This window comes from Acanthopagrus latus, chromosome 11 (assembly GCF_904848185.1).
Source record: "Acanthopagrus latus isolate v.2019 chromosome 11, fAcaLat1.1, whole genome shotgun sequence".
Lineage (NCBI taxonomy): Eukaryota > Metazoa > Chordata > Actinopteri > Spariformes > Sparidae > Acanthopagrus > Acanthopagrus latus.
In genome coordinates this window covers 5772373-5793558 of record NC_051049.1, presented here as the reverse complement: position 1 = coordinate 5793558, position 21186 = coordinate 5772373, and the positions used below count along the sequence as shown (strand labels likewise).

The window sequence follows — 21186 nt, the reverse complement described above, 5'->3', positions numbered from 1 at the left end:
AGTTTGTATTGTTACCTAAAAATCTTCTCCAAAACTTCATACAGTGAACGTACAACCTTTTAACTTGCAGCGTGGCAGAAACTAGAAAATTAGACCCAAGAAAAATAATTTCTCTTGAAGTTTTCCGATGATTTTCGTTGTCTTAGCTCGACATCAGCCAAATGTAACAAAGCTGACTTTGACTAAGTGGTTATAAATCCAGTCATTGATCCAGTTACTGATCATTGATAAATCTCATGAGTGACCATATATTGTGTGGGTTAACCTGCAGTTACTTATCTTATTGCCTTGTTGAAGTTGCCACTGTGTGAAGTTATGCAGATCCAGTTAATGCACTTGGTATTGTTACATTTCTGTTGCACTGTGAGCTGCTAAACAAATAGTCACTGCAGGGTTTGCAGATTGTTTAAGTGGTGATTTTAGTTGTTAATTATTGAAATCTTTCCTCACCAGATAGGATTGTTGCAAGTGGACAGTAGTAGTAAATATGTAGAGCTGATTTTCTTCTACTTACTGATGTTTTTCACCATGAAATAAAATAAAATACTATCAACCTTGTCCTTGTCTCGTCCCCTGCAGACCTGGATGAACTGGCTGTCGATCACCTTCAGTATAGCTTTATTCTTCACGGTGGCTCTGTGTTACAACGCCTCCTGTCCCACCTGCTACACCCCCTCCAACCCCTACTGGACCATGCAGAGGCTGCTGCAGGACCCCCTGTTCTACCTGCTCTGTGTCATCACACCTCTGGTGGCGCTGCTGCCCAGGTACACTGAGCTCGACACACTGAGCGCTGAATACACAAGCCCACTCCTCAAATATTTACGGCCCCGTGCCACGAATTATATCTGTACCAGATGCCTTTCATGTTTATCCAGAGAGCCTGGCATTCATTGCTGGAGTCGTGCTGGAGTGTGTCCTGATGTCTGGCTCTGTTTTTACTTTCCAGATATTTCTACAGGGCGTGTCAAGGCACGCTGTTTCCCAGCCCTGTCCAAGTTGGAAGACATTTGGATAAACTCCCTGCAGAAACCCGCAGGAACATCCTCAGCCTCAGCAGGGTCAAGGTGGGGTCGCTGCTCAGCCCCAAGCCTCCCTTCCTGTCCCTCACTAAGCCCTCCCCTGAACTTTGCAATAGAAAAGACCAAAGGAGCTTCCCCAGCTCCAAGACATCCCAGGGGCCCGTTTTACAAACAGTCCAACAGAGCGGGAGGAGCCCGCTGGGGCCCACAGACACTGAGAGGGGCCTGTCAGATCTCTATACTTTACTTCCTACAGAAATAGACACTCTTCCTTACACCAAAGACGCCCCTCCGCTCTCCGGGGGGCCTCATCCTCCTTCCAGCCGAGACTCAGAGTGTCTTGATAAGACTTTAGAGGCAGCAGATCTGAGTCTGTCCAGCTGGATCACCTCCACGCCGCTGCTCACACAGACAGACAGCGTGCAGCTCAAACTGCCGCCCGACGGAGACTCCCAGTGCGTCACGTACACGAGGAGCTCCGAGGAAGGACTCAAGTCTGACCATGGCGTTCATCCAGCACAGAGGACGGAGCAGGCGGCGGATCAGTCGCTGCACACCATCTTGTGATGTCTGACGTTCATAAGTTTGTCACTCAAACTCCAATTTGCACGATAGTTTTTTTTTTAAAGTCTAATTTTATTGTATTTTTCAAGGAGATACTTTTATAAAAGATACAAATAGGTACTTTATATTTCAAATGTTTAAAAGATATTTTGAGATTTGGGAGATGGAGGAACTGGAATATCTTCCGTTCGTTTTTTGTAATCATGGGAAGTTTTTTTTTTATATCACAAAGATGCATCTCAGTACTTGATCAGGTTTTAATGGAAGAAGGAAGAGCAGAGTCGAGACATTCCACTGCTGGCCTATCAGGGAGCTCGTTTTGGTACTCTGTTCATTCTTTCAGCTGCGCCTGAAAACGCATGAAGACCTGGATCAGACGCCACTGTGGCCTTGAATCAGCGTTGATATTCCTGAGAAGATAAGTTTGTTTTTTTTATGTATAAAGGCCCAACAGAAACATGTTTCAGTGTCTTTAAATTAGCAAACTGCGGCATGGGCTCAGTGCACGTTTCAGTCTTGTTGCTGGATTTGCAAACTTGTTGTCGTTAGACGTTAATGACTGAAGAGAGTGTTTGCAGATGTTCTGTCGTTCAATACATTCCACTGAATAATCATGAGAGCTGTTTACCTTAAATGTCATTATGCATTATCACCAAAGAAGAGTTCGTTTCGATCTGTATACAGCAAAAATCTACCAGAAGTGATGCTCGGTTTGAGTGTGCATGTAGGTGCGTATGATTGTGTGTGTGTGTGTGTGCGTATGTGTGTCCATTGACTCATTGGATCTGTTTTATCAGTGCCTGCCAGTTTCACATTGAAGTTGCAGTTTGATATTTTGGGAAATATGTTAAATAAATTAGTTTTCTAAGAAAGAGTTGCATCAGAAGCTTAACGGGGCATTACGCAAGAATTTCATTGGATAATGTTAAAAGAAAAAAAAACAAATTGAAGAAGACGCCTGTGTCTTGTTTTGCAAACATATCTTCTGAAGTAAGCACGCTAACCAGCTAGCCCCAACCTGTCCCGACATTTTAAAGATTAAACCAAGAGACAGTTAGCGTAGCTTAGCATAAAGACCTGGGGTTGACGGGTAAAAACCATCAAATGTTTTAGTTTTATACCTCAGTTTTATTTAGATTTATAATGGAGACGTCTCAAGTTATTTACTGAGCTTTACAAGTGCAAGTAGGGAGATGTTAGTATGTTTGGACAGAGCCAGGCAAACCGTTTCCCCCTGCTTCGCATATTTGTGCTAAGCTAAGCCAAGCTAACCATTTGTCAGTCAATGAAGGTGGAGCTAGCAGACATTTTTATGGATTAATCAAACAAGATATAACATGTAAGTGAACCTTAGAGATGCTGGTAGGTGGATTTTTTTTTTTTTTCTGATTTTCAGTCTTAATGCTAAGCTAACTGCTAATCATCTCCTCTAGCTTCATATTTAGAATATAGGCATGTGTGGTCTCAATCTTCTCGCGTTACACTCATTAGGAAAGCGCACGAGAATATTTCCCCAAAATGTCAAACTGTTTCTGAAGGCACTGTTCAGTAGGTTGACAACAAGCTACCGTCACGTTTCGTAAAACAATTTTACTTGAAGGTCATTTTTTAACAGTTTATTTCGTGAGTTAAGTTTTATCTCAACCAAGTTTAATCAGTTCTGCTGGTGCTCAGCTGTAAACCAAAAGCTCCAAAGATTTAAAATTTGCACTTTTGAAAGCATTATTTTAGAATGGCCATTAAGTGTTGCCGTCGTCGTCGTTGTTGCTGGTGGTATGTGCAGTGCTCAGACACAGCATGAAAAGGATGGAAAGTTTTATTTCCTTTAGCAGAACCATGATGCACTCGTCATCATGCACGAACTAACTAAAAGTATGAACGGTTGGAATGATGCTACTCCTGCTACTGTTCAATTGTTGAGCATTTAAAGCAGCAGCACCTTTAATATTTTATGATTGTTGTATCTCTTGTGTCGTTTCAGTACATTTTTGTAAAGTGTGTCATTTACCAAAGATCATTTATATTTCTGTATTTTCTAAGCAATAGTATGTGCCTTAACACTGGATGAGAGATTACAAATCTACAAGTTTGCTTACGATACTGAATCTGTATTTGTTTAAAGATGACGCTCATCTTTGTTCAATGAGGAGCATTTTTTGTGTTGGTGTAGGAGATATTTATGAGGCTACATGCGATGTGGTTTCTTCCCTCTTGTCTGTTTTTGCACACAGCGTTTTTCTTTTTCTTTTTTTTCGTCTTCTTCTTCCTGGCATGTTGTTCACGTTCTGACTCCACAGTCTGTCCACTTTGTTTTATAGGTTCTGTCTGTTCTGTGCTTTTGGCATCACACTTTCTGTGCCAGAATGAAGCTCGAGCGCGTTCACTGCTGAATTCCAACACTCTCACAAAAATTCCTCACAGGAACGTTCCCTCTCTCTGCTCACGGCCTCGATAATATCCGAGCTTGATGTTTGTCGGTTTGTCATTTGTATTTCGATTACAAGGTCGGCCTTCTGTAGTCTTTCATGTTTTCATGTTGTGTATGCGGCACTCACAGAGGGGAAACTACCTGCTGTTAAATCACTGAGTTGAGTATCATTCAAGGTGTTAATGCAGTCTCTCTCTCTCTGGGTTGCAGCAAGCTGGAAACACTGAAGAGCTGCAGCCCAGCAGCAACAAACACCATCACCAACTTAGAAAAAAAATAGATTTTAAGGGTTTATTTTCTTTTCAGATATATTTAAGCTTTTTTTAAAAAAATTTTTATACCAGTTCTCTGTCCTACAAGTAACTTGTAGTGATTTGCACCGCGGCTACTTGTGAACAAAATACAAATGATGATAATAAAGTAATTATTCTTTGCTGCCTGTTTGTTCAGAAAGTTGTACCCTTTGCTCAATAAAATGTCTCAGTCCTCAATTTCTTTTTTTTTCTTTTTTTTTCTTTTTTAATTTGTCTTTGCATTTAAGTGCTGCACCTCAGAGCCTTCAGGTCGGGCGTGGAAGTAAATAAACTTGTTCAGAGTTTACCTCAGCACACAGCTGGAAGCGCAGCCTGTCTTCTGTTGTTGCAGTAAAAGTGCAGATGCTGACGCTAGCTTGATCAATGAGCCTGTCGGGCTGAGCTCAGTGTTTTATTCTGAGCCCTCGGGGAGTGTAAGGCAAAAAACTAGTTCAACAAGTTGCTCCATACAAACTGGGTTACAATATACTTCAAGCCTGAAGAGTAGTATTGTTTAATACCATTGTGGGAATCAAAGATTTTGTTTGTGTTCTTGGTTACAGACAAGGCCCGACCGCTGACTTGTCCAAGGAAAGCACATATATTACTAATGATAATGAGTGTTATTATTGGAAACACAGCAAAACCAGCGCTGCAGCATCCTCCAGAACAACTGAAGTGGTTTCAAAACAAAACATAGACCTTTTTTAGCTGATATCTTCACTGTAGCTGCTGTGCTAAAAACATTAACGTGTGCCCTGTTTGAAGTGCACGTGCCACCGTGTGTAGAGGGCGTAAATATTGTCTTTTTAAAATCAATTTGTGGTTTGAATTACACCTGAAAAGATATACAGAGCCCTTTTTATGGTTCTTACGGTTGTGTTTTGTTTTATTTTCCCTTTTTAAAACAACTCTTGTTTTTGAGAATTCTGCTGTTTTGCTCCAGAAATGTTTTGACTACAAAATTTCATCAAACTTTACGTCCACATGGGAGAAAAGGGACAAAGACAGAATTTTAATTTTTGGATGAAAGCTTTGGAGATGGAGTGAGTTTCAGTCCTGCTGTCTGAAGAGTGATAACCCCTGCATTTAAACATAAAGTGACTCTAATGAGCCTTCAAAGTACAGTTAAAGGGACAGACATCTTGAGAAATAGATCATGATAGTATCTCTGCCAGGGTTGATGGTTTGAGCTCACAGGATCCATCACACATGCTGAAAATGAAGCGTTTCATGATGAGTAGTGTTCGACCTTTCACCTTTTTTACTCCATTTGCTCTCAAAGAAACTCTTGTTCTCTGACGGAGCTGCAGGTCTTTTGTCTCAGTGACAAACGGCGTATCTGCATAAATTCATCTCCAGCTCTCCTCCGCTCACATCTGCACAGAGGTGTGATGCAGAGGATGGATGATCTTTGGCCTGGTGTTGCTGCAGTTTGTCTTTGCCCGGTGTGCGTAACATCTGCGATGGCGCGGGGGGGTGGGAACATTATTAATGTTTTCTTTAAGGCACGATGAGGGAAAAGGGACGGTCGAGGCCCTGCTGATGCTGCAGCGGGACGGCCAAATTACTGACCGCCGCCGCTGCACTTTGCAAGAGCAGGTTCCTCGTGTGAACACAGAGATAATGATGACTCGTCCTCCCTCGCCGTGCTGCTCTCTCCATCTCTTTCAAAGCCCCGAGTGTAAAGCAGCCTCGAGTGATCAGCTGTTTTTTTTTTTTTTTCTTTTCTGCACGTGTAAGTGTGGAAACTTTTGTGCCATTGTGCAAAGCTTTGGTCTCCGAGCGACAGTGTTTTCTTTTTCCTTTTTTGTAATTCATCTCCTCTCAGAGCCGTTAGATAAGCGGGCACATGCGATAAAATGGATTTTTGTCACACTGGTCGCATAATTGCGTTATGGAAATTCATGTAAAAGATTGATAATATAATTAAACTCTCTCCCCCCCCCCCCCCTCCTCACAGTCTCCACTGGTCTTCTTTCATTTCCTTTAATGACTTTTTTGATTACCTGCAGTCCGCACACAGACAGACTGAAGACTAATTCTGCTGAAGCTAATGGATTTTGATTTGCATTTTATCATAGAGGAGCTTCATTGATTCTGGTCATTAAAGTGGCCCCGACCTGCTTCACGACCCGTTGTTTTAACAATCTTAAATCAGGACATTTTCAATTTCCTAAGCTGCCTCGTATATAACGCGGTCACATGAAGCCGTCACAGAGCTGGATTATGGGAGTTGTTTATGTGTTATAAGGCCCTGCAGCCTCGTCTCTGCACTCTTCAGTGGAGAGTTTTGCAGGACGGACCTGAAGATGTGTTCATCCACACACACAGTGGAGAGACTCACCACATCACCTCTTTTTCCGAATAACACATAAAGTCTGTTTTGCGAGCCGGGGCCATCTGTCTTCCAGTTGGTGGAAACATTGTGAGGCTCCATTTCTGCTTTTATTTAAGTCTGACTTCCCTCCGACACACGAATCCACGAAACAGAAAGAGCACGGCGATCACACTGAAGGAAGTATTTTATTTGTCCTTTCTGGGGTGTAAAGGTTTTAGGTCTACTCTTACCACAGCTAGCATTACTGATGGGTGTGGTCTGAAGTGTGCTCTGCTGCACCTGTAACCACACCCAGCAATGATGTCATAGTGTCATGGAGTACACCTGTACATCACTGTAGCGAGGCCAGTTAAAGATAACATATAAACCACTGGAGGTTAGCAAGATTTAACCTGCAGCACCAGATGGTTTGTGACGAGGAACCATCTGAGTCGTTCTTAGAAACTGTTTGGAAAAGGGCAGCGACTTTCAAAAAATACTTGGCAACTTGGCAGGTGATTGGACAAACCATCCGTCTGTCAGCTTCTAAATTAAACTCTTACTAAAGGCATTTGGGAGAAGATTGAACACTTGTTTTGCATGCAGCATGTGTAGGGATTAAAAAAAACACGAGTTGACAAACATGGCGGAGTGCCATCTCTTCACTATAAAAGGAGTCAATAGGATTGACTCCCTGAGGATCTTGAATGTCTGAACAAAAAATTATGCCAAAGCATCTTGCAGATATTGAGACATCAGACTGAAATCAACTGAATGAAAAGTCATGAGACTCATAAGGGTTCATCCTCTGGGGACCAAGGATGTCTGGAAAGTGTTAATCCATCCTATATTTCTTGACATATTTCACTAAATGCTCAAAAAAGTGACAATCTCATGGGAAAAGAAAAGCCAGGGGATCAGTAAAGTCAGTAGGATTCATCCTCTGGGGGACATGAATGTCTGAACAAAATAGCATTCCAAACCATTTTGTATGTTTTGAGATATAACACTGGATGAGTGAAAAGTAGATGAAAAACATTGGATTGTTTGAGAGTTCTTAGGGTTCCTCATCTGGGGACCATGCATATCTCGAAGTAGAAAACTGAATGGTAATTCATCTGCTAGCTGATGAGATATTTCACTAGATACTAAATAAGTGTCAACCTCATTGAGAGGGTGTCGGAAAAGTCAGGGGATCAGCAACGTCAGCAGGATTCATCCTCTGAGGACCATGAATGTTTGAACAAAATATCATGCCAAACTTTCTTGGAGATTTTTAAGATATCCTACTAGATCAGTGTAAAATAGCTAAAAAGTCATGGTGTCATCTGAGACTCCTTAGGGTTCATCATCTGGGGATCATGAGAATCTGCACAAAATGTAAGTATATCAATTTATAGTATCATAATATGATAGTTGTTGAGATATTTTACAGAATATTGAATGTGTCAGCCTCTTGGTGGTGCTACCTGAAATGTCAAGGTCAAAATCAAAGTCAGTCGGATTGATCCTCTGAGGACCATGAACGGTTATAACACAACAAACTCAACTTGAAAAAAGATCAAATATAACCCAGACAATTGACAATCATGCTGTAAAAAAAATGGCAAATATAAGCAAAAATCCTTCTTTGTGCCTCATAAACATTTCAGTCGACCGTCCTCTTCGTGTTGTGATGATGTCGACACTCATATTCTGCTGAAGCGTTGAAAAAAGCACCCCCAGAGTTAATGATCCGGAGGTGAGAGGGCTGATCAGAGACGTTCATGTGTCCTGATCACAGAGGACACCATGTCTGTCCTGACTGCCTGACTGACCCCTGTCTGTGTCGGCTGTGTGGGCACTCTTCCAGGAATCACTTAAGAAGCATGATAAAATAATCCCGCGCTCCTCCCCGACAGACGTGTCCTACATGCAACCTTCGGCGTCCTCTGCTGAACCCTGCACCACCCTGCAGTTACACCCCGAAACTGCCAACTGTACAATCAGGGCTAATTGATACGTTCCAGGAAAAAAAAAAAAAAAGGGTTATGATGTCAATTTTAGGCACTCTTAATCCATATCAAATGGCTGGGAGGGGAAATTATATCACCGTAGATTACCACAGGCGACAGAAACAACCACCAGTGTGGGCTAATGTTCAACGATACAGCTTTACCCGAATCAGTGGCTGCTAAACCCTCAATTTCCTCCCATTTGAGACATTAAACGTAACACAACCTGAGACAGAAAGGTCGCCTGGAAATGATGAAGCGGAGCTCCTGTGTGCGCTGGAGTGGAAAGCTCGGGCTGCAGCGCAGATTAATGGAGCCACAGCTGTGATTGAGTGAATAAGTGCATCAGCGTGGACGCCTCGCAACACAGCGGAAGTTATATGTTATATGTGTGTTTCTCTTGGACATTTTATTTCATACCTAACATGACTTCATTGTTCAAAGGACATACACGAAGAATTCTGCTAAAACAATCCCACTGTTAAAACCTTATATTCAACATCTATGAAGTACAAAATGTGTTGAGCTTTTCCGCATCCAAAAAAAGACTCAGAGGAAACATGTATATTAATACACAGTGATGAAAGAAGTGCTAATTTATTTCACCTTTAAGTAAAAGTAGATCAGAAATCAAAAGTCCTGAATTCAAAATGTTACGGAAATCTATGTTTACTGATCTTTTGGCCACTTGGTGGCAGCAGAAACAAAACGTTGCGACGACGCTGACATATCTTCTTATAACACATGTACAGTGGGATGAAACAGAAATGATAAAATAAAATATTTATTGAAAAAAAAAAGATTACAGACACATTCAGTAAAAAACAGGATTTTAGTTACTTTATTATTGCGGCACTTGGATTACATTCCTGACTACATGTTTTAAGAGGTAATTAGCAGCTATATCAAAATATTTTTTTAAAGAAACGCTGTCAGCCTTCGTTGTAGTAATATTACTATAACTTGATTAATGCATGATCGGTATGATTGAAATGTCTCAGCTGGTCAGGGTGAAAACCTGTTTTTAAAAGCTTTCCTCTAGTTTTTGGTTTTTGCTGTGATTTCCTAGATAGTTTTGCTCTTCAAGAACAAAGTAGTCAAATACCAGCTGTCGTAACAGAGCCTGTAGTCAGGGGTCATGAGGTCAAAGGGTTTGGAAGTATTAGTGAAGGTAGTGTTATGATATTTATCTTAACTCAGCAATGTGTCTGTTATTTATCTCTGGTGTAGTATAAAATAAATAACATAAAATAAAGAAAGACAGACAGAAAGAAATAAATCACCTTATGAGTTAATGGTCCATGTTCCTTTCTGTGCCTACAGTGACCTCCAGTGTTCACGAGTGTTACTGCAGACATGGTTTTAAATCTGAATCCTCAAAAAGAGACAGAAGGATTGTTATCAATTTAGTCAATATCACCTTTATTTTGAAAATTTCCCTCAAACAATCACAGTAGAGAGTTTATTTCAGCCCACAGACTTATCTAGTGATAATAAATATAAGGGTTTTGCTGATAACTGTCTAGAAAATGCTCTTAATAACCTACTTATTGTTGGAATATGGGTTATATTTTAATTTCAGCACAGATCATATAACCTCTGTATTAACCTCATTGTTCAGTAGATACTCTGTGTTCAGTGTTGGGCGTGATTTAAAGGGCTGATGGTGCAGAAACCAAACGTCACACTAAGTGTAAAAACTCCATATCAGGCTGGGACGCCGGCAGAATAACAAACATCTCCTCGGCACCGTGAGAGCGTCGCACGTGGATTAGATAATGTATAATTTACAAGGCCCTGTTGCAGAATGAGGCGGCGGGGGTCTGACTACCTGCTATATATGTCGGCTTTGATTTATGGATTATGAAAATGATTAAGAGATTGTGCCTCATCGACACAGCTCCTGTTTCAAACACGTCACCTCTTTGACCTCTGTCGCATTACTGTGGGTCTGTATGATTTGAGTTCCTTATGGTGCTGGATGTATTTAACAAATTGATGAATGAACAGCTCAACTTATGATTTATTGTTCAGCCTGCAGAGGCAGATTTATGTAATCATGCTATAGCCAAGTAAGTAAGTAAGTAAGTATATTTTTGTGCTACAGCATTTGTAATTTACTGGTACACTCAGCTACTTTGTACTGTACCTCTACTTTACTGCTTTTTATAAGGAAACACTGCATTTCACACTTCACTACATTTATTCACTTGTGTTTAAGATGAACATTTTACACATGTAAACAACTATCATCTCATTAAAGGGGCAAGATGTAGAGGAGTATGTTTAAAATATCCAAAGATTGACTTAGATTATCAACAGAATATGGAAAAATAACACTTATTATGTAAAACATAACAACACCAACACGTCCCCGTCGCTACAAGCTCGAGTCGGCTTATTCGACCGCTACCTGCATGGTTAACTGAGCTTACTAGCTAACTAGCAGCTAGCAGTTAGCAGCAGTTAGCGGCTGCACATGCTCCCCACCATTCGTCCAGAATCTGAATTTTGATAAGCGGCCAATTCTCACATATTGTTCCTTAAATATGAAGCGTTGTTATAAATCAAATCACCAAAAAACAGATAAAGTAGGTGAGATAATGTAAATGGTATGTCTTCACATTCTGTTGATAATTGGAGTTCATATTTTAATGTTTTCAATTAAAATTCTGACATATTGCAGCTTTTACAGGACTTAACTATCTAAATAATTGTCCAACACATAGACTCAAGTCTCGAATGTAATAATGAAAGTAAATATTAACATTCACTACAAGCTGATGGATTATCAGCTTGGTCGAATATCCAATCTGATAATTAGCATTTTCTTATTATTGGTATATGAAGTACTTACTAAAGTTATCAAATAATGTAGTGCAGTAAAATGTACAATATTTGCCTCCAAAATGCAGCAGAGTGAGTATCAACTGTCACTACTACTTACATAATTAACTCTATCTTGACCGATAAACAATAAAATAAAAAACAATCATCAATAGTAACAGTCAGATTATGTAATATATGATACAACAGCACTAAAGGCGCACTTATTCCTGCATTATAAGTACAGTCATTTAGTTTTTTGATAGGGTACTTTGTCGTGTGTGACACTGCAGGGAGAACTTTCACATTTAAGTATTCATATCAGTATATTAAAATCATGATCTTTATTTTAATGTTTATATTCTGACCTCAAATCAGCAACATCTCTGAATATAAGATTACAGTTCAGTGTACATATTCCCAGGAGTAGTTCGTTTTACATTAAGCTTATAAATACTTGTCTATTTAAAGTTAAAGTGTATTTATGACACTTTAAAAGTAAAAACCTAAGTAAATTAATTATGTTATTTTTACTTAACAGGTGTCACTCAAACTGACTCAGACTTCCTGTTTGCTGAAATCACAGCGTTTCAATCCAAAAAATCAAATCACACGCGTATAAATCAGTGACAGTGAAGTAAATACGCCACAGATTTGATTTGTTTTGTTGTTTTTATGATATTATTTTTTATTTTTTTTTAATTATGTGTGTGCGGCGCGTGCTCTCGGCGGGAGGGGGGCCTGGTGTTTGACAGCCCCGCGCTGCATGCCGGGATACATCGCGCTCTTGTTTACAAGATGGTAGAAGAGGAGATTTCGCTCTGACCTATAAACAGAAAAGTGTTGAGACTTTCTGACGTCCTCACACGCTTGGACCTGATTTTTAGTGTTCGTGTCGTCGCGGATACTGAAGGTGTTTGTTTATTTCAGACGGAGCGACGCAGACTGGAGCGACTGAATGTGGCCGAAACAGCAGCAGCAGCAGCGGCAGCAGCTCTCAGACTGACAGCAGATTTTTGCACTGTCACTGACAGACAGTCAGGCAGACAGACAGACAGACAGACAGACAGACAAACAGGCAGGCAGTCAGGCAAACAGGCAGACAGGACTGTAAAACCCTGTTAAAATCACAGGTTAGTACTGAACATGAACTCTGAAATCATCGTTGTTTCGTGTTGTGTTCACGTCCTTAGCTCGTCAGTTGGTCTGAAAACTAGCTAGCTAACAGCGGTGAAACTAGCATGTGTGTGTGTGTGTGTGTGTGTGTGTGTGTGTGTGTTTGTGTGTGACAGCTCGTCACTGTCAGCTGGCAGCTCTGAGAAAGAGTCACGTTGGTTGTGTGATGTGGCTGATAACACAAGTGATTCAGTCAGCCTCAGTGCGCAAAGACAACTGAGACAGTTTGTTGTGTGTTTTTGTCTTTTCTGTGTCATAGAAGTAATATTGGTAATATTAAAGGTGCACTGTGTAGTTTTGTTTAGCTATATTAATTGGACGAGAAAGATCTTCATTGATGAATCAAAGCTACATTAACAAACTCTTGGACCGGGAGGCACCACTTAAAGTGAAACTCTCGCCAAAATGCAACCAAGGGTCTTTCTGTGAATGTGCCCGAGTCAAACGTTTGTTTAAAAGCATAATTACAACAAAAGCGCCGCTTTTAAGATTCACCGTATTTTTTTGTTTTCGGGGCAAACTCGTTGTCAATGATAGTGCAAGGGGCACTTTTATGCTAGCATCAAAATATCTATTTTTAAAACACTAAGAGGACTTGACACAACATGAAACTTTGCTCGTATTAACAACAGGGTCTCTACACATGAACACGAGCATTGAGAACATTGTTTGTTTACTGAAAAGGAAGTTTTTCTAACAACTCATGTTAGCAGATGGTTGTTCCGCTCCCAGTCGCCATGGCAACCGAGAAGTATCGCTCTCCAAATGCGACGTAACATGGAGGACAGTAAACGAACGCTGGACTCTGGCACATTCGCAAAAAGACCCTTGGTTGCATTTTGGCGAGAGTTTCACTTTAAGTTTAGGATTTCAGATATAAGTTTGTTTGTCAGCAGGATTATGGATTTGACCCGATTGTCATGAAACTTTGTGGAAGTCATTAAATCTTTCATTAAACCACAAATAGAAACGTTTCAGGGCTAATACATTTTCTCTGACAGGTGCGAGAAAAAATACACCTGCAATCACCGTTTATTGCCATCTGTGTCGCAAAAGAAAACGAAATGGAAATCTTTGAGACTACCACTTTAAAGGACAACATCATTTTTATACTGTTTCTAGCTTTAGAAAGTGTTTGTTGGACCTGGTTTTCTCGCTGAAAACAATTATGGGAAAACTACACTTCTGAGTTTTCTGTAAACATTTAAATCCTGAGTTTCTATTTTTTTCTCCAAAACTACATAGTGCACCTTTAATATTATTGTTGGTATGATGTAGCCGCTTTCAATCTCGCTGTTAAAGTAACTGCTGCCTCCACAAGCAGGACAGTATCTGAATGTGAGGTTTTTTTCCACCTGTTTCAGCTCTGAGATTGGGCCTTAGTCAGTACGAAGAGGGTTAAAATCAGAAACTCTTACAGGATTTTTCAACTTTCCCAGTTTCATCCTGTAGAAAGTAACTGCATTACCCTCCACTGAACATAACATGTTTACAGTGCAGTGAAATTCAATATATGGGCGACGCAATATTTGTCGCTGCAATCAGAGTTACACAAAATAGCCTAAAAATAACTTTAAATTTAGATCAGAGGTTGTTGTTGTGCCATGATGTGCATGAAATCAGATATCCGGCTACCTGACTGTCCATCATAAACCAAAAACAATTGCAACATACTGAGTTGAATGTCATGTCAAGGTTCCCGTGGCCCCTTGCTGCATGTCACGCCCTTCTCTCTCTTCTCTCTCATCCCATTTTCTGTCACTTGACTTCTTAAACTTGTAAAAGTAAAAAAAACAAAACTATTGCTGCATTGAAGTTCAGTGGTTGCTGATATCGTGGTGTGAAATAGAAAGCTGTGTGGCCAGTAAACTTCACGCACGCTGACATCAACGGTTGTTATTCACTTTAAAAAGGCACCACTAATGTTTTGTTGCCTATTTTTAAATTTTAAATTAATTAGATTATTTTAAAATGAAACCTGACACAGTCGTCAGATATCTGAATCAGTCAGACAGCCTTCTTTAATTATTGGCTTCATGGTGACAGTAGAAAAAAAAAATCAGATTTCTACATAATTGCTGAATGTTTCTTTCAGAGGACTGTAAATTGGGCCTGAAGGAGGAAACCTGAATCCAGCCGAATGTAAGTCACTGTGATGGACGTAGTTCTACTTGTAGCTAAACTATAATAAATATGCTTTTAGTTAGACTAATATTTCTATCAGAGAAGTTGCACCCTTCCATCTGTGATTCCCCGTCTATGTTTCATTATGTCTTAGCCTTTTAAAATAGGAATGTTTGTACAAGTGCTCGTTCAGCATTCAGTTCTGTTGGACATGTTTTATTATTTGCGTTGCCAGAATGTGTTGATGCTTATTTTTTCTAACCGTAGACAACTTTAAATCATCCGACTTCCTGTTTAAATGTCTTACGCAGGAACAGAGCGGCTGCAAAGCATCTAATTGAGCGCTACTTTCGGCAGTTAACAGACGGCTGTGGAAATGGCGCCTGCACGAATGAGTTTTGCGCATCGTGCTGTGATTTTCGACCTTTGGATAACAATGCAGCCGCCGCCAAGGCACTCGAGCTGTTTAAGATTAACGCCAAACTCTGCAATCCTAACCCCTCCAAGAAAGAATCGGACTCCAGTGCCGATGAAAACTCTCTTCTGGACAGTAAAATGAGCGACAAAGAGAACTTTTCAGGTACTGTAACTCTGACTCAGACTCTTCTGGATGCTGTTTTTGAATCATTCTTTGTTTTAATTACTTTATTCTTTCACTGTTCTGGTCCAGATGTTCATCACCTCACAGAAAACACTGTATGTACGCTCCTGAGCTCCTGCGAGGAGGAAGGGGACTACTCTGCTCTCGTCCGCGTCATTGGCCGGGTTTTCTCCAACACAGAGTCCCTAATGAAGAGTTTCAGGAAGGATGAACACAACGCTGCTGACAACCTGGACTCTTCAAAACCAACAGAAGTGGACAAGCAGAGTGAGGAGACTTCAGAAGCGATGGGTGCTTCCTCGGCAGCTGCTGGCGAGGGTGCCAGCAACATGTCCGATCCTTGTGAGGTTACGGTGGACATCTGCGCCGTGAGGAGAGTCTACGACAGACTCCTAACCATCGACCAGGTGGAGGCAGCTCTCGTGAACGCAATCATTTACCTCACTCCAAATATGGAACTCGACCTGGAATACCTTGATGTGTACGAAACAAACCCAGATTACCTGAATATCTTCATCATCGTGATGGAGAACAGTAACCTGCACAGCCCGGAGTACCTGGAGGTAGCACTGCCACAGTTCTGCAAAGCAATGAGCAAATTGCCGGTGGCCGCGCTCGCCAGGCTGTCTAAGATCTGGTCCAAGTACGATCTCCCACACATCCGCCGCATGATGGAGACCTTCCAGCAGCTCATCACTTTCACGGTAGTCAGCAATGAGTACGACAGTGAAAATCTGGTAAATGATGATGAGACTGTGGTGGCTGCGACCCAGTGTTTAAAAGTCGTCTTCTACGCAAGTATCCTGGCTGGTGATGTCAATGTGGAGCACAACGACGACGAAGAGGAAGACTCGGAGTCCGATGAGCTCACGCTGCATGAGATGCTGGGTGAGGAGCAGCTCTATAAGAAAGGCCCTCGGGTCGATCCTCTGGAGAAAGAACTGGGCGTCAGACCTTTAGATAGCATAAAACCCCTCATCCCCTTTGAGGATTTTATTAACGAGTCACTTAACGAGGTGGTGGAGATGGACAAAGATTTCACCTTCTTTAAGGTCAACGCCGAAACCAAGTTTTCTTTCCAGACCTGCCCCTTCATCCTCAATGTGGTCACCAAGAACCAAGGACTGTACTACGACAACAGGATAAGAATGTACAGCGAGCGCCGGCTCACGGCCCTCTACAGCATGGTCCAGGGCCAGCAGCCCAACCCTTATCTCAAGCTCAAAGTACGAAGAGATCACATCATCGACGACGCCCTCGTCAGAGTGAGTTACAGCATCATACATCGCTGCTGCATGTGCATGAGATGTCCAGCTGAGGCTGAGTTCTGCTGTGTTTGTGTTGCAGCTGGAGATGATCTCCATGGAGAACCCGTCCGACCTGAAGAAGCAGCTGTTTGTTGAGTTCGAAGGGGAGCAAGGCGTTGACGAGGGAGGCGTGTCAAAGGAGTTCTTTCAGCTGGTCTTGGAGGAAATTTTCAATCCTGACATAGGTGAGACATGAAATCACAGACATTTTGCGAAGTACCCTCACAGGTGTTATTGATAACGTCCAGCAGCTAAATGTAATATTCCGTCTCCCTGCTTCCATTGTATTCATGTCACAACTCTACTGTTGTTCCAATCATCTTTAGCTCAGCTTAACATTCTGACTGAACATGGAGAAAGAGGTATCTTGTCTAAGCCCGGCAGGATACTAGTGAGCTTTAGTTGTACTGTTGTTTCCTGAGGACAGATCCAAGCTAACTGTTTCCCTTTTTTCCAGTCTACGTGCTAAGCTAAGCTAATGACTCTAACTTCATATACATTTTACAAAAATAAGAGTGGTATTAGTCTTTTGATCTGACTTTTGGCTGGAAAGCAACTGTATGTCACAAAGTGTATATATATATCCTGACATTTGTTCCTTTCTTTCTGAACAGGAATGTTCACCTACGACGACGATACGAAACTCTTTTGGTTTAATTCATCCTCGCTTGAGAATGAAGCGCAGTACACTCTCGTCGGACTCGTCCTGGGGCTCGCCATTTACAACAACTGCATCCTGGACGTACATTTCCCTATGGTCGTCTACAGGAAACTCATGGGCAAGAAAGGGACCTACTTGGACCTGTCAGACTCTCATCCAGTACAGTAACTTTCTCCAAAGTTAATACTCAGTGAAATACATCAGTTCTGTAATTAAAGATGTTAGGGAGAAAACTTCTCTTGCTGAAGATGATTGTGATTGTGAACATTTTGCAACATTTGTACAGGTTTCAGAGGGTTAGAGCACTGTAGGGACTGTAGCACTTATGAAACAGTTGAACACTTTGGGAAACAAGCTCATTTCCTTACTTGCAGAGAGTTACTGGAGATTAATACCACTCTCAGCTTGAACCAGGAGACAGTTAGTTTAGCTAAGCTTAACATCAAGACTGGATGCAGGAGGAGCAACTGCAAACTGGTTGAGTCTCTAGGAAAGTCAGTGACAAGGCCAACAAACACTCAACCCCCATAAAACTTCTGAAAACTTGTAATACAAAAAGTCTATATTCTTAATGTAAGTAATCAGCAGGGGAAGTTTCATGGCAACATCTTCTAGTTGAATTGTTTTACTTTATTCACCTGCAGTGTCTGGCCTGACCAGCAGATGTCTCTTCTGTCCCTCCTGCAGGCTCTGTTCCAGAGTCTGAAGGAGCTGCTTGAGTACACGGGCAACGTAGAGACAGACATGATGCTCACCTTCCAGATATCACACACAGACCTTTTCGGAAGTCCGGTCTTACATGATTTAAAGGAGGATGGAGAAGAGATCCCTGTCACCAAGGAGAGCAGACAGGTGAAGTGTCTCACATTCTTCATGTTAACACCACGACAGTGCTCTGTGTGAAGGATAATAAGGTTATTTCATATCGGTGTCATCAGAGCTGCAGCAGGTGTGTTATGGTAGTGGAAGGACAGTAGTTTGGGGTTCATTGGACAGGATATCAATTTAAATGTATTTCTTCACCAAATCAAAAGGCCTAATGTGTTAAGATGGCATCCAGCTATGTTATTATTAGATGTGCAGCAACAGGAACATCCTGTAGGTTGTCTTTCATCTGAAAGTTGTATAGAAACATCATTTAAAATACACAGAATACACTGACTCACTGTTGGTCAGAGGTTCATAATCACAGCAGTAATTAAAGTAAATAATGAGCAGTTGCTTTACTGTACATTTAACATGATATTTTTGGCCTTTTACATCTCTAATTCACAGGAGTTCGTGGACCTGTATACTGACTACATACTGAACACGAGCGTGGAGAGACAATTCAAAGCCTTCAAGAAAGGTTTCCAAATGGTCACGAAGGAGTCCCCGCTGAAATATTTGTTTAGACCTGAGGAAGTGGAGATGCTGATCTGTGGCAGCAGGGTGAGGGAACAAACCGTCATTTTGATTTTTGTTTCCGTCTTGTCGCCAGTGTTTTTTCTGACTTTCAGAGCGATCTCTTCACAGAAACTCGACTTTGAGGCTCTTGAAAAGACGACGGATTATGACGGAGGTTACAGCAAAGACAGTCAAATAATCAAGTGAGTCTGATTTTCTCCACATGTACAGAACATTACTGATGTAAAAACATGTTCTAGGCAGATGCTCACATTATAGAACTGACGCTGATTTTATCGGTCAGATCATTTCTGATTGAGGTATTTCTTTTTTCTTCTGCACGCAGAGACTTCTGGGAAACGATTCACTCGTTCGGGGAGGAGCAGAAGAGGTTGTTTCTTCAGTTCACCACCGGCACAGACAGAGCACCAGTCGGCGGACTCGGCAAATTAAAAATGATCATCGCGAAGAATGGCTCGGACACAGACAGGTACAGAACAGTCAGCTTTCATTTCAAAATATTCAGGCACAGTTAATGATTAGAGCACCTTCAAACGAAAAGAGCAGGGCCGTTATTTACCTTTTGACTGTCCGTCACCCACACAAAATTGAAAACCCAAAGATTTCACATTAAAGAGGTCATATTATGTTTATGTTCAGGTTCATATTTTTATTCAGGGTCCTGGTAGAATTTACATTATTTTCAAAAAACATTGTTATTCCTGCAGCAACCCTTTGCACAGAGAGTAACTCCCTTTGGCGTGCACTTTGGGATTTTTCACTTTGCAAAACTTTTTACATGCACTAAAATGCTGCATAAGGCAATAAAATAAAGCCCAAAAAAATATGTCTTTTTTAACTACCATGAATGACAAAGAGAAGCAGATAATCCTGACATTTAAGAGGGTTGAACCAGAAAATGTTCGACACTTTTCCTTGAAATTCTCGTACAGATGACCAATCAATTAATTGTTGCAGCTCCACAGATCCCAGACATTCTGTTGCTGATCTCACATAATATGCGTGTCTCAGTTCACGTTGATCCCGCAGGCTCAGCAGCGCTTCCTTACTTTTCACCGTTTCTTTCAGGCTACCAACCTCTCACACCTGCTTTAATGCACTGCTGCTCCCAGAATACTCCTCCAAGGAGAAGTTGAAAGAGAGACTCCTCAAGGCCATCACTTACGCCAAAGGATTTGGGATGCTGTGACAAATCCACGAGGGAAAGTTTTGCGACTGCATTTTAACCAAACAAAAGGGACTATCACAGTAATACAGAGAGGGAAATAACATGAAACAAGATGCTGCAATAACCCTGTGCCTAACCAACCCCTTACCGGTCATACTCCGCTGTCGGCCTTTCAGTCTGAGGCCTAACTTCCTCTGAGAGCTAGTTTCATTTATCGCTACATTAGGGTCTCCCAAAGAGTTCAAGGCAGCACTTACATGATTTGTTTTTTCTCGTGTGTTTTTGATTTTGGGGGCGAACATGAACAATATATGATTTGTGAAGCTGTGAAAGTGCACTTATACACCGTATTTTAGTGAATGCCAGCACATACAGTATATTTATTGACGTTGAAGTTTGAATTTTCTCTTGTTTTTTTCTAGTTCTTGATGGTGTAGCAGTATTCAGTCCTCAGGCTCCATCCCACAGCTGAGTGCACTGAGCATAATGGTGCTTCTTGGTCATGATTGTCATTGTAGTATATTGAGATGAAGCCTTTTATATTACTGCTAACCCAAACAGCCTCACTGACAAGCTTATATGTAAACTGTTTCCCGTCAGTGCGATAGCAAACACACCACTAACCTGTAGGTTATTTTAAAGTATTTCTTTGTCGTGCCTGTTATGTAGAAAATGAGTACAGTGTGTTGTGAAACAGTGAACCTGATCAGATTGCGGGGTTTCGATAGCTTGCACGGTTTCAAAATGTACCGACTGACTGGTCAGGCCAGACTCTCACATCCTGAAACAAGTGTTTCTCTTCCTTTTGGTTTGTTTGCTATTAAGTGTTTTTTTTTTTTTCTTCTGATGGCACATTTTGTAAGTGCAGTTGCCAAATGTGCGATGCCTATTTAAGAAAAGAGTCACATGACGTGTTTTTGTTTGGCCAATTATCTCAGGTACATAAAGAATGTGCAGAAAATGTGACACTCTGATGTAAAGCAATTATTATGCAAAGTAAATAAAATTGAAGAAATACGTCAAATCTGTCGTTGATATGCACTGGAAGGTTTTCCTCAAATAACATGATAGAAGTTACTTAAAGGGGCAATTTTATATTAAAGGAACAGCTCGCCCAAAAATGAAAATTCAGTCATTGCCTACTCGCCCACAATGCTGGTGGAAAGTAAGGTGGAGTTTTGTAGTCCACAACACATTCCAGGAGCTTCACAGCAAAACAGCGTTGCAGCGTTCCTCCTAAACATCTTAAGTAGATGGAGACTTGTTTTAAAGTGTAAAAAAAATAACAACCAGAA

The 21186-nt window shown here is 41.2% G+C and overlaps 2 protein-coding genes across 2 annotated transcripts in view; both read left to right on the top strand.

The window, feature by feature from the left end:
* The window catches only part of atp10a (ATPase phospholipid transporting 10A), a 35400-nt gene extending 30895 nt beyond the window's left edge, over positions 1-4505 (top strand). The window contains exons 20-21 of the mRNA XM_037115000.1: positions 580-767; positions 950-4505. Coding sequence (XP_036970895.1) covers positions 580-767; positions 950-1589 — 828 coding nt within the window. The 3' untranslated portion in view covers positions 1590-4505. The remainder of the gene's footprint in view (positions 1-579; positions 768-949) is intronic.
* A 7683-nt stretch (positions 4506-12188) lies between these two features.
* Positions 12189-20908, top strand: ube3a (ubiquitin protein ligase E3A). The gene is made up of 11 exons (XM_037115413.1): positions 12189-12580; positions 14719-14765; positions 15059-15327; positions 15418-16613; positions 16696-16840; positions 17270-17475; positions 18004-18168; positions 18592-18747; positions 18832-18905; positions 19049-19192; positions 19792-20908. Coding segments are annotated over exons 2-11 (2478 nt in total). The 5' UTR covers positions 12189-12580; positions 14719-14763; the 3' UTR covers positions 19913-20908.
* Positions 20909-21186: the final 278 nt, after the last annotated feature.

Bases quoted from the DNA above. Each gene is read 5' to 3' on its own strand.
- ube3a (XM_037115413.1), top strand. The intron at 16,841-17,269 runs GTGAGACATGAA...CTTTCTGAACAG, and splicing joins AATTTTCAATCCTGACATAG to GAATGTTCACCTACGACGAC. The intron at 19,193-19,791 runs GTACAGAACAGT...CGTTTCTTTCAG, and splicing joins AATGGCTCGGACACAGACAG to GCTACCAACCTCTCACACCT.